At 28.4% G+C, this 14,772-nt stretch overlaps 1 protein-coding gene and 1 long non-coding RNA gene across 2 annotated transcripts in view; one reads left to right on the forward strand and one right to left on the reverse strand.

Moving 5' to 3' along the window:
• The window catches only part of LOC107447673 (small ribosomal subunit protein mS39), a gene marked incomplete at its 5' end in the record, with an annotated part of 32,819 nt that extends 22,942 nt beyond the window's left edge, over nucleotides 1–9,877 (forward strand). The window contains 7 exon segments of the mRNA XM_043042426.2: nucleotides 205–290; nucleotides 4,041–4,123; nucleotides 4,310–4,378; nucleotides 5,151–5,204; nucleotides 6,698–6,761; nucleotides 7,494–7,588; nucleotides 9,678–9,877. Of these exon segments, the coding sequence (XP_042898360.2) occupies nucleotides 205–290; nucleotides 4,041–4,123; nucleotides 4,310–4,378; nucleotides 5,151–5,204; nucleotides 6,698–6,761; nucleotides 7,494–7,588; nucleotides 9,678–9,834 (608 nt within the window).
• LOC139426189 (uncharacterized) lies at nucleotides 2,983–9,379 on the reverse strand. The gene is made up of 2 exons (XR_011637382.1): nucleotides 7,818–9,379; nucleotides 2,983–3,172 (listed from the first exon to the last, which is right to left on the reverse strand). It is a non-coding gene; the product is annotated as an uncharacterized lncRNA (long non-coding RNA).
• Nucleotides 9,878–14,772: the final 4,895 nt, after the last annotated feature.

Raw genomic sequence — 14,772 nt, forward strand, 5'->3', positions numbered from 1 at the left:
AAACATCACATCCAATTTGATTGCTGGTTACAACTTGAAGGTGTTTATAATAATCACTTTTCAATTTCATGTTTCTGGTAGAAATCAAACAGGTTTTGATGTTTTGTACTCTTTTTCTCCCCCTTCATTTTGTTGCATATTATAAAAATAAAAGTGCTCCTATTTAATTTATCCAAACTGTATTGAAATGTACTATCTTTACAGATGTCCTTTTATTCGAGCAGACTGAGCGAACAAATATCCTTGAAGCTTTGTTAGAAGCTGCTGCTTGTACAAAAAATGAAGAAAATGTAAATATTGCTGCTTCCTGCATTCCAAATTCCNCAAGAATGCTTCTTAGCATAAATCAGTTGTTCCTTAGCAATTGTCAACCATTGTGTTTTTGAGCTTGCAGGCTACTAAAGCAACTATTTTTAAGTGTCAACTTCAGTGGAGGTCCTGTTCTATTAAAAACATGGAATTTTTATGTAATATAATTTGCATATATTTGTGATTTTTTCCTTCTTACTTAACTTATTTAATTTGGGTGGGAACTCTATATCCTGATTTTTAATTAGAAGTTTGATACTAAATAATCTAAAATTTATTTATTTTACTTAGTCTTACACACCAGAGCCAATAGTTACTCTATCTGTTATTGAAGCTGTACATTTTGTTGGTGCCTATAAATATTTACCTAAGCTTTGTTCAGGTAAGCTCCTTTTGCAATTATACTTTCTTTGTCTCTTTATTTCTAATATAACTCTTAGAAAACAAAATTCAACACTTCTGTAAATAAAAATAATTTCTAACTTTGCTGCTGTATACTGAATATTAGTTGATTTCTCTGAATTATCATTTTTATTTATTTTGAAAGTTTCATTAGATTTTTGACTTATTTGGTATTACCATTACAATAACTAAAAAGTAGGAAAAAAATAGCTTTTTTTAGAAGATGCATTGGGTTTTTGAATTATTTGGAATTATCTTTTGCAATAATTTAAAAATAGAAAAAAAATAGTTATTCTTAATTTTGCCTGGTATTTTAAGTGTTACCAACAGTAAAGCTATGCATGTATATTATTAGTATATCATCTGTTATCCTACTTAAAAGCCAGAAACATCTGCCAGAGTTGGATATTTGATTTTACTAAAATTTTCAGAATATGTTTAGAATGTAAAATTGATTTTTTTTCTTCAAAAAATTACTTTTTAAAGTTTTTTAGGTTAAAACTAATGTTGATCTGGAATTTTAAGAAAAACCCTTAGATTTAAATATGACAATACTTTTTATACCAAGAGTGAACCACAGCATTGACATTTATTTTGTGTCCTACTACTTCCACTGTTGAGACATAAGTACTCATGATTGATTCTTAACATAAAGGTCAACAATCTTTAAAAATACTGATGATGATAAAATTTTGTTTTCTGCATGTCCTTCTTAAATTGAATAGGGAAAATGTTTAAGAGTCAGTGGCAAAAATTGTCCTTAACACCCACTGTCCGAGGTTTAGTATCCTTGCAAAAACAATTCTGAAGTAACAGTTTCTTCATATTCTTCCTAAACACATGGCGCATAGCGTTTTTAAAAAGTGCTTAAACATGCTGAATCTCATGCACGTGCTGAATCTCATGATCTCATGCTTCAGTATGTATTAACTCAGAATTGAACTAAATGGTTTATATATTCCAATTCAAAAAGTTGCATTGAAGAGCTACATAATCGATCTCCTACACCTCACTCCATTTTCAATAAAATTTTAGACATTTGTGACATTTTGTTACAGGATGGACATAAAATAGTTTTTTGTTGGATCCCAGGTCATGTTAACATAACAGGAAATGAAACTACTGACTCAATAGCAAAGTCGACAAACAATCTATCGAATAATCCACTGACTTATTCTGATTTTTAAAAAATCAATTCAAAATACACTCAATTTACAATGGCAAAACTGTTGGGAGAATGAAACTAATAACAACCTACACGCCATTAAACCTTACATAGAGCGTTTTAAACAGCTAAACATCAATCGAAAACTTGAAGTGCTTTTAAATCGCTTGCGTATTGGCCACACACGAATAACTCACAAACACCTTTTTCTAAATGAATCAGAATGCACCCATTGTAAAGAACCTTTAACTGTTTATACATATTTTAACCGAACGCAACAAATTTAAAAACCAGAGATTACGTCGTTTTGGTAGCTTCCCTCCGTCATTATTTTCTCTAATTGGAGATAATCCTCACTTTAACATTTTCTCATACCTTAAGGAAATTGGCATTTATACATATATCTAATTTTTAAACTAAAACAGAATTGTGAACCTAGTTGTAAAATATCTACCTAGTTGGAGGAGCGATATAGCCCAAATTGGCTCTTGCGCCAAAAACTCAAATCAAATCAAGCATGTGCAAACTACTACTAAGCTGGGTTCGAGTGGGATTGCTGCATTTTGCGAGATATTTTCAATTTCAGGCTTCATTTTTCACTATATAAATTGGGACCGAAAAATCTCAATTTTTTTATAGTGTCTAATATAATCAAGGACAGAGTTCTTTGTCAGAAATTAATTATTTTATCATGATCATGTAAAGTCTTTGAAAATTATTTTGCATTTTCTTAATGTATATAGTGTTTTCTTAATGTAAAAGTACTTTAAAAGGTGCTCTTTTTTTCTGAAAGATTTGGCTACGTACCCTGTAAATAGAATAATAAATCTCAAATTAATATTTAAACAAGGAGAAAACAACAACAAAAAAACTATCAAAATCCAACAAGTTACTGGTTTTTGACCAAAACATCACATCCAATTTGATTGCTGGTTACAACTTGAAGGTGTTTATAATAATCACTTTTCAATTTCTTGTTTCTGGTAGAAATCAAACAGGTTTTGATGTTTTGTACTCTTTTTTTTCCCCTTCATTTTGTAGCATATTTTAAAAATAAAGTGCTCATATTTAATTTATCCAAACTGTATTGAAATGTACTATCTTTACAGATGTCCTTTTATTCGAACAGACTGAGCGAACAAATATCCTTGAAGCTTTGTTAGAAGCTGCTGCTTGTACAAAAAATGAAGAAAATGTAAATATTGCTGCTTCCTGCATTCCAAATTCCTTTTTTTTTCACAGTAGTGGCATGTAGATTTCAGAGACGATTGATAAAAGCACCCCAATAAGATGTCTCTAAAAAGAGAATTAATGATATAAGCAGTGAAAACAAAAATATTTAGTTAAAAAAGAGGAAATAAAGCTGAAACTACGTATAATTAATTCATTTTTATTTCATGGAATGGGTAAAAAATTAGAATAAGAAAATTAGAATCAAAAAAGTATTCTCCATTTCTTGTTGATGTAAAAAGTATATAAATTTTAACTATCCACATCTTTATTATTGAATTTGCTTAGAAATTTTATTTCAGTGTAAAAATAGTATTATCAGATTTTTAATGTCCTTATATTAATTAGTGACCACTTTGGTTGCATGTTTAAGCCTGATGCCCACTTTGTGCCCCTATTTGAAAGCCACTGTTTTACAATATTAGCGTAATAAATTTTTCAATTTTAATCTTCATATACGTCCAGTAAAGAGATTTTATTATCTCCGCCCATTTAGATTGGATTGTTAGTTTTTTTTAATGTAATATCTTAAAAAATTGTAAAGAAGTTAAAAAAGAAAAAAAAGGAGTTCGATACTTAAACTGTTAAAAGGTACTCGAGTGATTTGTTTCCTAGTTTTTAGTTTTGTTGTGTTTGCTGAGCTGGTGCTTTTTTCACATTTCCCAATATTTTCAATTACATCTAAACTCCCTAACATCTAAACTTTTCATCCCGGATGAACTTTTTTAGTTTTTCTCTTGTAATTAAACTATATCACTTTTTTAAACTCTAGAAAGGACTCTTTATACAATTAAATGTACTGACAAGATTATTTTATTGCTTGCTTTTAGTAATTGTTATTTGATAAAATTGTAACTGAAATTATTTATTACTTTAAATTAAGATATATCTATTAATCTGTGCAATTGTTTTTGTTTTATTCATTTAACTTTAGATTCAAAAACCGTTGATAGAAATGGTTTGGAATATTTTTGATAACTTGATTACAAGATCAAAAGGAAGAAGATTACCATTTGAGTAAGTTTTCAACTACTTGCATTCTTAACATTCCTATCGAATTTTTGCACTTGTCCTTTATTTACTACAAAAATATGTTTCAAGTACTACTTAAAATTTGCTTTAATTTTAATATTGTGATAACTGTTTTCCAATTACAATATATTGCTTTTTCTGATGTTTCCTTTTGTATCAAATTTGTTTTAGATGGACTGGTCCTATGCTTTCAAATATCTTAAAAACATTTATGAATGGAAAGGATATGGAAAAATCATGGTAACTTTATAATTAATATAAAAAATTCTATTGTTTATTGAAAGTTTTCAATAATATTCTCTAACCTCTTATCTACCGCGTGTTTTTGCACTGGTTATTTTCTTGTTTTCTTATTTAAACTCCTATTGAAATTTTTAAAAAAAATATATGTAAGCAATTTATAATATGTATAGTAAAATTTATAAGCAATTTATTATCCATTGTTATGAAGGAAACAATTTTTTAAATAAAGAATATTGTATGTAAATAAGTTATATTTCTTTATAAAGGAATGCTTTTTAAATAAAATATGATTAACTCTTGAAACAGTTTATTATTCAATTTACAAGATTAGTGTGAATTGGCTTTGTTTTATGACTCTAACAGCATAATTATGGAGGCTTTGAATGAGCATTTTATTATCAGTAAAATGAAAAGTGAAGATATGAATTAGTTTAAATCAAGTTAGAGTCAAAGTAGTTTATTTTAAAACTGCCTTGTTGTTGTGTACCTTATTCAGATATTTAACTCTTCATACAAGCTTTGTAATACTTTCATATTTTGATGATTTATTATTTTATATGTTTTTGCCCTTTTATCCAGTAGAAAAAAAAACCTAATGTTGTTAAAATACACTTGTTTATGAAACAATTTTTTTGAACTTTGTTGAATAGAAACTTTTTTTTTTGTTCTAATAAGATTTCAAAACTGACATCTGAGCATAAGAATTTAAATAGCTTAATTGTCACTATTCATCTGTTTGTTTCAGCTTTATCTTTTTTTTTCCTTTAAGGCCTATTTTACAAAAACTAAAAGATGAAGAAACAACTATAATTGGGAGCCCTGAGTAAGTATTTTAATTTTAAAAGTTCTTTTTATTTTTTCTTCTTTTGGATGAAAGTTATTATTTTTTTTTCTCTTTTTGATAAATATTTCATATATTCAAAAAAAATTTTCTCACTGATAAGTTAATAACTTTTTTCCTTTTTAATTTTATATAAGATATAAATTGATAAATCACCTATAATTGAAATTAAAAGTATTAAAAATTATCTTTTCAAAAGTACATTTTGTAATGTTTATTTTGGAGTTATGTGTTCAAAAAATTTTTGTAAAAGAGAGGACTTAAACAAAGACAATAAAGATTATTAAAAATGCAATAATGGATTACATTTCAAACCATATTTATTTGTAAACATATACTGCCTCAATTTAATGTAGCCTAATCAAATATTTTATTCATTTCTAAATTAACTGTATTATCCTGTATCAGACAGAGTCCTAAATTCTTACGGTAGCTCATGACTCTAGGTTCCAAGAGAGCTTTTAAAACTATATAGATTTTAAAGTACAGCCTAAATAAGATCAAAGATTGTGTTATTTTCAATTAAAAAAAAAAGCATAAAGTAAATTTGAGGAGCAAATTTTGAATGCTTTTTATTTAACCCATCAGCGGTTCAACGTATAATACTTAATTTTTTTCTAAATACTTGCAGGCAAGAAACTGCATTTTCTACCTATGAATAACCCGTACAGTGCTCAAGAAAGAAAAGAAAAACGGACCACCCTGAATAACTTGATCTAATGTACAGACTTTCATACTAGTATATATCCCAGAACTTAAATATCCGATCATTAAGTCAAAAGTTATTGAGAGTGGTCTTTTTTCAGCGCACTGTACATCGAGAAAAAGCCTCATTGAATTTGGTTGCAATGCCCACCTATCTAGAATTAGAGAGAGAAAAATCACCCTTCTTACCACAGTTTTTTTTTATTGGAGAAGGGGAGAGGATGATAACCCTGAACCAAAGTTGTTTTTTAAAAAAATTTTAATATTTCAAAAATACCAAAACCATCACTGGGTTAAAATATAAGTTTAGTAAAATTTCTTAATCAATGTATTATCAAATGAAGACCTAGTCTGATATAATTTAGCTAAAACAAATTTAACCCACGTATTCTTTATTTAGATATAACAGATTTATCTTTTCATAAGATATATTTATTGTTAAGCATTTTAAATTGAGCAACTTATTGCTAAACATTACTTGAGCAGAAGAAAAACTTTTTATGAATATAATTGTTTTTAAAAGATGTGGGTTTTCACTGTTTAACCCCAAGATATACATTTTATTAGTTTAATTATATAAACACCTTACCTTGTTAAATTTGCTTTTGACTAATTAATTAGATTTTAAGATATAATCTATGATGATAATTCAACTTAAATGCATGTCCTGTTGCTCTTTTTTAACATACTTTTAATGTGGAAGTTATTTGTAACTACTTTACCTATGAATATTTATATCATTATTTATATATCATTATTTATTTTCATAGAAAAAGTGCCTTATTAGACTTTTGTCAAATGTGCCTTGAGTTTCAAGACTTCAAAAAGATGATGGTCAGTATATTTTAACTTAAATTAAATTGAACTAGGAGGCTTCTCCCCCTGCTCGCTGGCGCTCTCCAACCCCCGGAACTGCTTTCGCAGTTCATTTCGGATTGTTCGCTCATTGGATACGTTCTTAACATCTAGCTTTTGTATACTTTTTTGAACACTGAAGTTCCGAAAACTTTTCACTGTAGAAAATTCTAAACCTGTGCATTTCAATATTAATTTGAAATTGCAAACAATTCACATATTTTTCGTAATCACACTATTCTAAATTTCAGTTGTTGTGAAAAGTAACTGTTGTAAGTTTTGCTTTAAAGTCTTTCCCACCAGAGGGCTAAAACCATGTGTTGTAAAACAATATGAAATAGTACTGAACGCCGGATGTAAAGCATCGGCTTCGATTAGCGTATTAGCGTTTTATATAATATAGATTAGCCATATGATGCTCACTACGTGCTCTTGCGCGCCGAAGCCTATCAATTAAAAATGACAACTGTGGCCAACGCGAGAAAAGAAATATCATCGATTTTATTGATACATACGTATTAGCGTTTTATATAATATAGATGTAATACCCATATTCAATTTTATTATTTCATTTTATAAATAAAATTTACTTATTATGATTAAACTCCACGTAAAATTCGAATAATTACACTTGAAAGTCTTAAAGTATTGATGGCATCTTGTATGGTAACATTTTCGTTGTTAAAATAACCATATTTATATATTTTATAGGTATGTGTCAAGTATGCAGAAAACAGTTATTATCCTGACTTTAAAGATGATCTACTTAACATAATTGAAGAAAGCAAGTTAAGTGAAAACGAAAAGTAAGTTTTCTTTTTCATTATTATATTATATTTTGCCACTTTAGAATTTGATAAATTGATTAACTTTCATATCTTGCTTTCATTAGGTATATAAAATCTTAGACACTTTTAAATATTTATTTCTAAATGCTCATAACATAATTATGAGACAAAATTACCTTTTCTCACTTGAAAATTTTATTTAGTTGAACAAGTTTGATAATATTTATGTTGTATAAATTTTATTTACTTAGCAACTAAATGCAAGAGAATTGCAAGGTGTTCAGGAAACTGAAAAATGCTTGCAGAATGTCGTTGCTTGCTAAAAATTATCTCCCAAGCTTAATAAAAAATTTAAGCATATAAAGACAAATTTTTTTATTGAAGTTAAAATATATTTAACATTGATTATTTAGCTTCAAAATATTTTGTACCATTCAATTTTCAATGAAAAACATTTCATGCAATAACTGTTTTCTTATCATATTATCTGTAGCTTTAAAATTTTTTTCAGAAGTTTGTTAAAATTCTCCATTTCTTTTTTCAAATCTTTCAATTCACTTGTCTTTTAATTTTTATTTTTTTAATATAATTATTATTTCAGGCTTATAAATTCGTTTCACTCATTAAAGAAAAAGTTACAAAAAATTACTTGCCAAGAAAGTTCTGTTTAATATATTTATCGACGTATGTTTCAGCTTTCATCATTCAATTAAGAGCTTTAAAAATAATTCTTAATAATCAGTTTTAAAAAATTTTAACTTTTTAATATTTTTTTTTTTAAATTTATACTTATTATATTAAACAGTGAATGGTATAAAAACTGCTACTCAAAAGTTGTAATTAAAAAAGGGGGTAATGTATAATTTATGTATAACTGTACTGTAATAGTATAGATAACTGTACTTTTATCATTCCATTTCCGATACATAAACCTTACTATTATGAAATAAAAAAATTAAATAAATAATCTTATTCTGCAAAACAATATTTATTTTAATCATACAGTTGCTGAAACAGTCTTAGTTCTCTTATTTTGAAATTGAGAAGACATTTAAATTAAAAGTTAGGAAAATTTTCATTTTCTGTTTTTGACAAGCTATTATTTCTTTCATTGCAATAAAAAATGCATATTAAACTGCTTGAGGTACAGTGCACAAAATAAAAAACGGACCATCCATAATAAATTTTGATCTAATAATCGACTCTTAATGTCCTATGCCTCAATTTTAAAGCCTGGTGGAGCTGACCTGAAATATGATAATTAATAAGTGCAGACGATACTTTAAGTTACGAAAACAGACACAAAAACGTACTTTCTCTGAATAAACATACCTTTTATTCAGCGGTTTTAGATTTTTTACTTCTAAAATATAGGGGGCATCCACAATCTAAGAAATATGGCCCCCATAGTTTGGTCAGGAGAATGATTCAAAGTTGGGACCCCTTAATGTTAATTTTACTTTTTACGTATTTCGCCATTTCTCGAGAACTTATCGAGCCAACTGAAAAACTTTTGCACACAGTTATAAAATTCGTTTATCCGAAGATAATTCCATGCAAGAAATGAATTTAAGTAAACATTTATTATTTTTTATTAAAAAGTTTTTTAGCATTTAGTTATTGACCTCAAACTTTCATTTTTTTTCTCAAATAAAATAAAAATGCTGTAATTTAGTTTTCTTTTTACCACATTATTTCACAGCATCTATATTAAATATTATTGAAAAATCGCCATTTAGGCTTAAATGAGTTAAATAAAACATTTAAGTTTTAATAGAATATGTTTAGAATAAAGTAATGTAGTTTAAATGTGTGGTTTGTAAAATTTCTGAGTTAAAAAAATGTTTTTATGTTTTTCTTTTTCTAAAAATTAAAAAGTTTTAGGTCTATAATTAATTGTCAAAAAAATTATATTTTTCGTGACATTTTCAATACTTTTCCTTTTTAAAATTATTTGAAAAACATAGTTCTAATTTTTGGAGTGGCATTACATTTTAGTTTCTTATAAATTTTATGTTATTTTATACACTTTAAGTATTGTTAATTTGAATTCCCTGTCATAGAATTTTTATTGGTTTTTAAATAATTAATTAAATTTATTTCTTAGAATGGATATAAAAGCTGCACTTAACTCTGCTTCATTCGGCAGTGAAGAGACGTCTAGCAGTAGTAGTAGCTCCAGTGATGATGCATCAAGCAGTGATAGTTCTAGTGATTCATCTAATGAAGAAGAAAATGATAATCAAAGTTCAAAAACTGAATAGTTAATGTAGATACCTAATAAATTTTAGTTTTAAGTATGTTTCATTACAAGTCATACAGCCTTTGAATAATTAAAATGATTACACACAGTATGTCTTGATATGGAAAGTCTATCAAAATTGAGTCTAACAAAGGATAGAGTATACTTTATGTTATGTAGATTAAAGCAAAAAACAACTTGAAAAAAGCACAAATGAAAGTAAATAAATGAACATACTATAGTTTCAGTTCTAAACAAGAGTCTTCCTCTGTGTCTAAATGTCAAATGAAGACATAGAACTAAAAAGACAAGCATGCATAAAGTGGTTTAACTAATAGTATTTAGTCATCGATTAAGTAAACTTTAAAAAAAACCAAAAGATACACCCAAAATTAGGGTATGAACCAATTTTCTACACTGTTGGAATCCAAGTCACAGATTTGAGTTTTCTACCAAAATCATTCAACACTGCTCTTCACCTTTCAAACTTGATTTTTGGGAATCATTCTATGTTTTGGGAAATTCTAATAATTTAGTTAATGATAATGATCTTTTGTGTATCCCAACAGTTCACAATATTCGAAAGTCTATATTAAATTAATCCGTTGCACCCTGGGATTCCCACCAAATCCACTAACACCTGTTCTTATCACCCCCTTATTATTTCCTTGTTCAAACTTAAATCTCTGTCCCTATTGGTTAAACCAATAACATGTTTGTCTTTTTACTTCTCTACCTTCACTTGACGTTTAGATTCTTATATAGAACTGAAACTATAATATGTTGATTTATGTACTGTCATTTGTACTTATTCTTTTTTGTTTTAGAATACATTTTTATTGGTGTGAAACTGTGATTAAAATTTGAATAGTTATCAATTCTCATTTTAGATCAAAGCAAGTTTAAAAGGAAATAAGGAAACTTTCCAACAGTACTGTTTCAGTAAGACTATAAAAATTATCCAATTCTTCAGATTTAAAACAAATTTTTTAGTGACTGCAGGTATGGAACTTTGATTTTTTCTACTGATGTCTTTCATTATGTAGGGTTTCAAATGAAAATTGTGTTCGGGACTCAAAAGTCTTGGTCATAGAAAGATGTCAGTCCAAGACTGCTAATATATTACTCAAACTACCATAAAATAATTATCAGTGGTCTCCCGATCCTGCACTGTAGAGGAATGGTACACTGTTCTGGCAATTAGTTTCTTCAGTTTCTTATTTTGGACTATGTTTTTGTCTCAAAACAACATACTTCAACATAATTGTGACACTTCATATACTCTGTATTCATTTAAATGTGAACTTACAGATGTCTATGATCTGAGAGAGTTGTGGCATTATTTCTTGTCATGGGGGGTATCAAACATTTGAATATATCATTGAGAGATAAGAATCATCCCACCTGATCCTAGCTCTTCTCTCCCATGCAATTGTGAAATTATTTTTATGATTTAGTAGCAGAGTATAAAATCATCCCACTAACCTCTGGTACTTTTATGGACTGTTTTTTGTACTGTTGTGTAGCCAACTATATTTTACTAAATTAAGTATTGAAGGCGGAATAAAAATTAGAAGATAATTAACAAAAAATTTTTTTCTAACGATAAAACAATGGTATTAATAGATAACTGTCTAAATTTATTAAATGGAACTTAAATGGATTTTTGTTTCATATTTTAAAATGCTTCCACTTTTTATTTAAAGAAAGAGATGTAAGAATGGAGAGTTACATTTCCAATCTTTTGTTAAAATCTGAGTTAATTTTTTTTTAACTTCATTGTTCATGTTCATTTTCCCCTCCTTTTTTCATTACAGACATTTTTCCATTTGCATTGAGTTTTGCAATTTCTCTGGCAGACCTTAAAATAAGTAGGTAAAAATAACTTTGGAGTAGAAAAAGGCCAACACCCTTCCATAAAGCATATCTGTAAAATGAAAGTCACTAAACATCAATTAATTTAGCAGCTTCTCATAATTTCAACTACAGTGGGGAAAATGTAGCTAAAATATAGTAAAATTCTGGACACTATTTAATAATTTTATAACCGGCAGACCCGATTCTCAGTTTATGACTAACAATATTGAAATTCGTAGCCTTGTAATTTTGGACCCAAGTGAACTCCTGACAAAAGCTAGCTTTCGTGGAGGACTTTTTGGAGAAACTAACCCACACTTGCGTTACATGGAGGGAAAAATTTCCCACAGTTAACCTGACGGCAAGGGGACACTAACCAATGACCCATCTACCACTGTGGATATTTTACATCAGCACTATGGTCTATAGGAGCCTGGAGCAAAATTCACATCATTCAGCCACCACTACGTTTCGAACCTGGGACACCTCATCAGGAAGCAAACTATCTCTATCTCCATAGCCACCGCGACTTTTCAGACACTATTTGGGATAACAGGAAGCAAAAGAGCAAGCTACTTCCTCACTCTGCACGCGTTAAAAAAAAAAGGTTATGAGTCCTTCAAATGCCATCTAAGGGTACTGAACATTTAGAAAACTTAGCCTTGAATAAATTAATAAATACTTAATGGATTTTAAAATGTAATCTCAGTTTAAAAGGTCGTATTGAAATAATTCTCATTCCAGAGTGGCCAAAGAACAGAGAAAACACTACTGAATTTTACCCAAGTGGAAAAAAATCAGAAAATTAAACTCATATACTCAAAAAGTTAAAGAAAAATAAATTTTAATTTGTGGTACCTAATGTCCCATTTTTTTAATTGATCTTGTAATCTTTTTTTTTTTTTTTTAAATAATTATTTATTTCTAACTTTATGACAAATATAAATGTTCTGTGATATATTTTATGTGCATGTGTAAGACATAACTAGAAAAATTAACAATAAAATTTATACAAACGATTATGGAAATAAGGGGACTTCAATAAAACTAGTCTGGGAGAGCCAGAGTGTTTGCGACCCCCTTGCATTTAAAAAGCCCTCTCAATATTTCAGACAAATAAAGACACTTTTCATAAATCACAATCGATTTAAATTCCTCAAAGTTAAAAACAAGAGAGAGAGAAAAATAAGTCTTTTTTTCTTCTTCCTTGAATTTTTTTTTCTTCGTTAGTGAAAATTTGAGAGCTTTTGTGATAGTGTAATTTCGCCCCCCCCCCCGAAAAAAAATTGGACCCCTGCGACGTCCTTGTTTTTACGAGTCCTTTAAAAGTGCATTTTGGACCAATTTGCGACTGGTAACTATGAAGTTTGGAATTAAACAAAGTTAAGAGTTGATTTGCTTAATTCTTTTAATTGAAAAGTTTATAGGAAAAAATGCATTTATTTTGTAGGAAACTATAAACGGCTAAAGGTGTTATTACTCCCAAACAATTTATTTTAAATATCATGAAACTTTTTATTTAGTCTGTTGTTATTCATAAATTAAGCTGACTAATTAACGTGTATTTTAATTCTAGATACAGTTCTGTTGAGCCTGTTATTTTATGTAATAATTTGTAGGCTGAAACAAAACAATTGATCCTTTAGCCTTTCAGAATGAGTTTAATCTCTATGTAAAAGTTTTAAAATAATAATGTATAACAGATGAAGGGAATTAACAGATAATTAAAAAAATTATTAGGCCACCCATATTCGATATTTTTTTTAAATCTTCCACTCAATGAAATAATTTGATTTTATATAAATTCTGTATAAATAGGTTTAAAATGCATCGTTGGAGAGGAAATAACAGACTAATTCTTTGTATTTAATATGTCCCTAAAGGAATCAATGATTTGAAAAATTAAAAACAGGAATGTATAATTTAGGAACAGGAATGCTCTTAAGTAACCAGAAATTTACTGTCTAAAAGATTCAAAATTAGTTACCTACAAAGTTCGTCAAATTTAAGGTACTCTTATTATAACCAGGAAACTATCTAAAACAATGTGTTTGAAATGATCTCAAAACGTGCTCCGACAAACAATTGCTGTAAATTACATTTCTAACGACAACAAAAATTTAAGAGCTCCATAAACTATGCTTGACGCAAGAACGAAAGCAAACAGAAGAAAAATAAAACGAAAGGTGACTGGAACACCTCGGGCTTTTGGGATCTGAAAATTCTACTTAGAAGGTCCAATTCTTTGATTTTTTTTCTTTTTTACCAATTTTAAATTACAGTGAAACCTCCAAGAAAGACCACCTCTATAAACGACCACTTTTGGTAGGCGTGGAATTTTTTTCGTAGACTTTGTGCTGGAGAAAACCTTTACGAGAGACCATTAAAACCTCTCCCAGCGACAGAACAAACACCTAAACCAAATGCGGAAAAGGTCAAATAAGGAAACGCGAAAAAACAATGAAACAGAAAATTTATCAAAGCAAATAAGATTCAAAATATTTGTGTGAGGCTAATATTTAGCGAGCTCTTTTTGAGGGTTGCCACTTCACAGGGAAAAACTGGAAAATACAGGGAATTTAAAAATCACCTAAAATAACGGAAAGTGCAGGGAATTTCGATTTTTTTTCTTTACAAACTGGGAAAATACAGGGAATTTTGTTTCTTATTTTTGTCTTTTAAAAAAATGGTGCCACTCAAAACGTAATTTATGGGTAATCTTTTATTTACTGTAGCATTATTTAAGCATGTTCAGCTGTTTTTCAGCAATTAAAACTAATAAATATAATTAGCCCAACATAGCACTATTTATATTTATTAGTATATAAGCACAGAAATTGTCGTTTCCTCTTAATATATTGCGTATAATATGTACAGGGAAAACACAGGGAATTTTTTTTCTCCATATTTGAGTGGCAACCCTGTTTTTGATGATGCAACCTCATGTTACAGAGAGCGCTAAAGACGATGCAATCAATGATTAAATTTTAGAGTTGAAAATTAAATTAGGGAAAAAAAACAAGCATCTCAAGCAAACAAACCCCTTCTCATCTTTTAAAGCTAACTAATTTTTATGATGTAAAATTAAATGCAAACTTAAACA

Source organism: Parasteatoda tepidariorum, chromosome 8 (genome assembly GCF_043381705.1).
Source record: "Parasteatoda tepidariorum isolate YZ-2023 chromosome 8, CAS_Ptep_4.0, whole genome shotgun sequence".
NCBI classification, from domain to species: domain Eukaryota; kingdom Metazoa; phylum Arthropoda; class Arachnida; order Araneae; family Theridiidae; genus Parasteatoda; species Parasteatoda tepidariorum.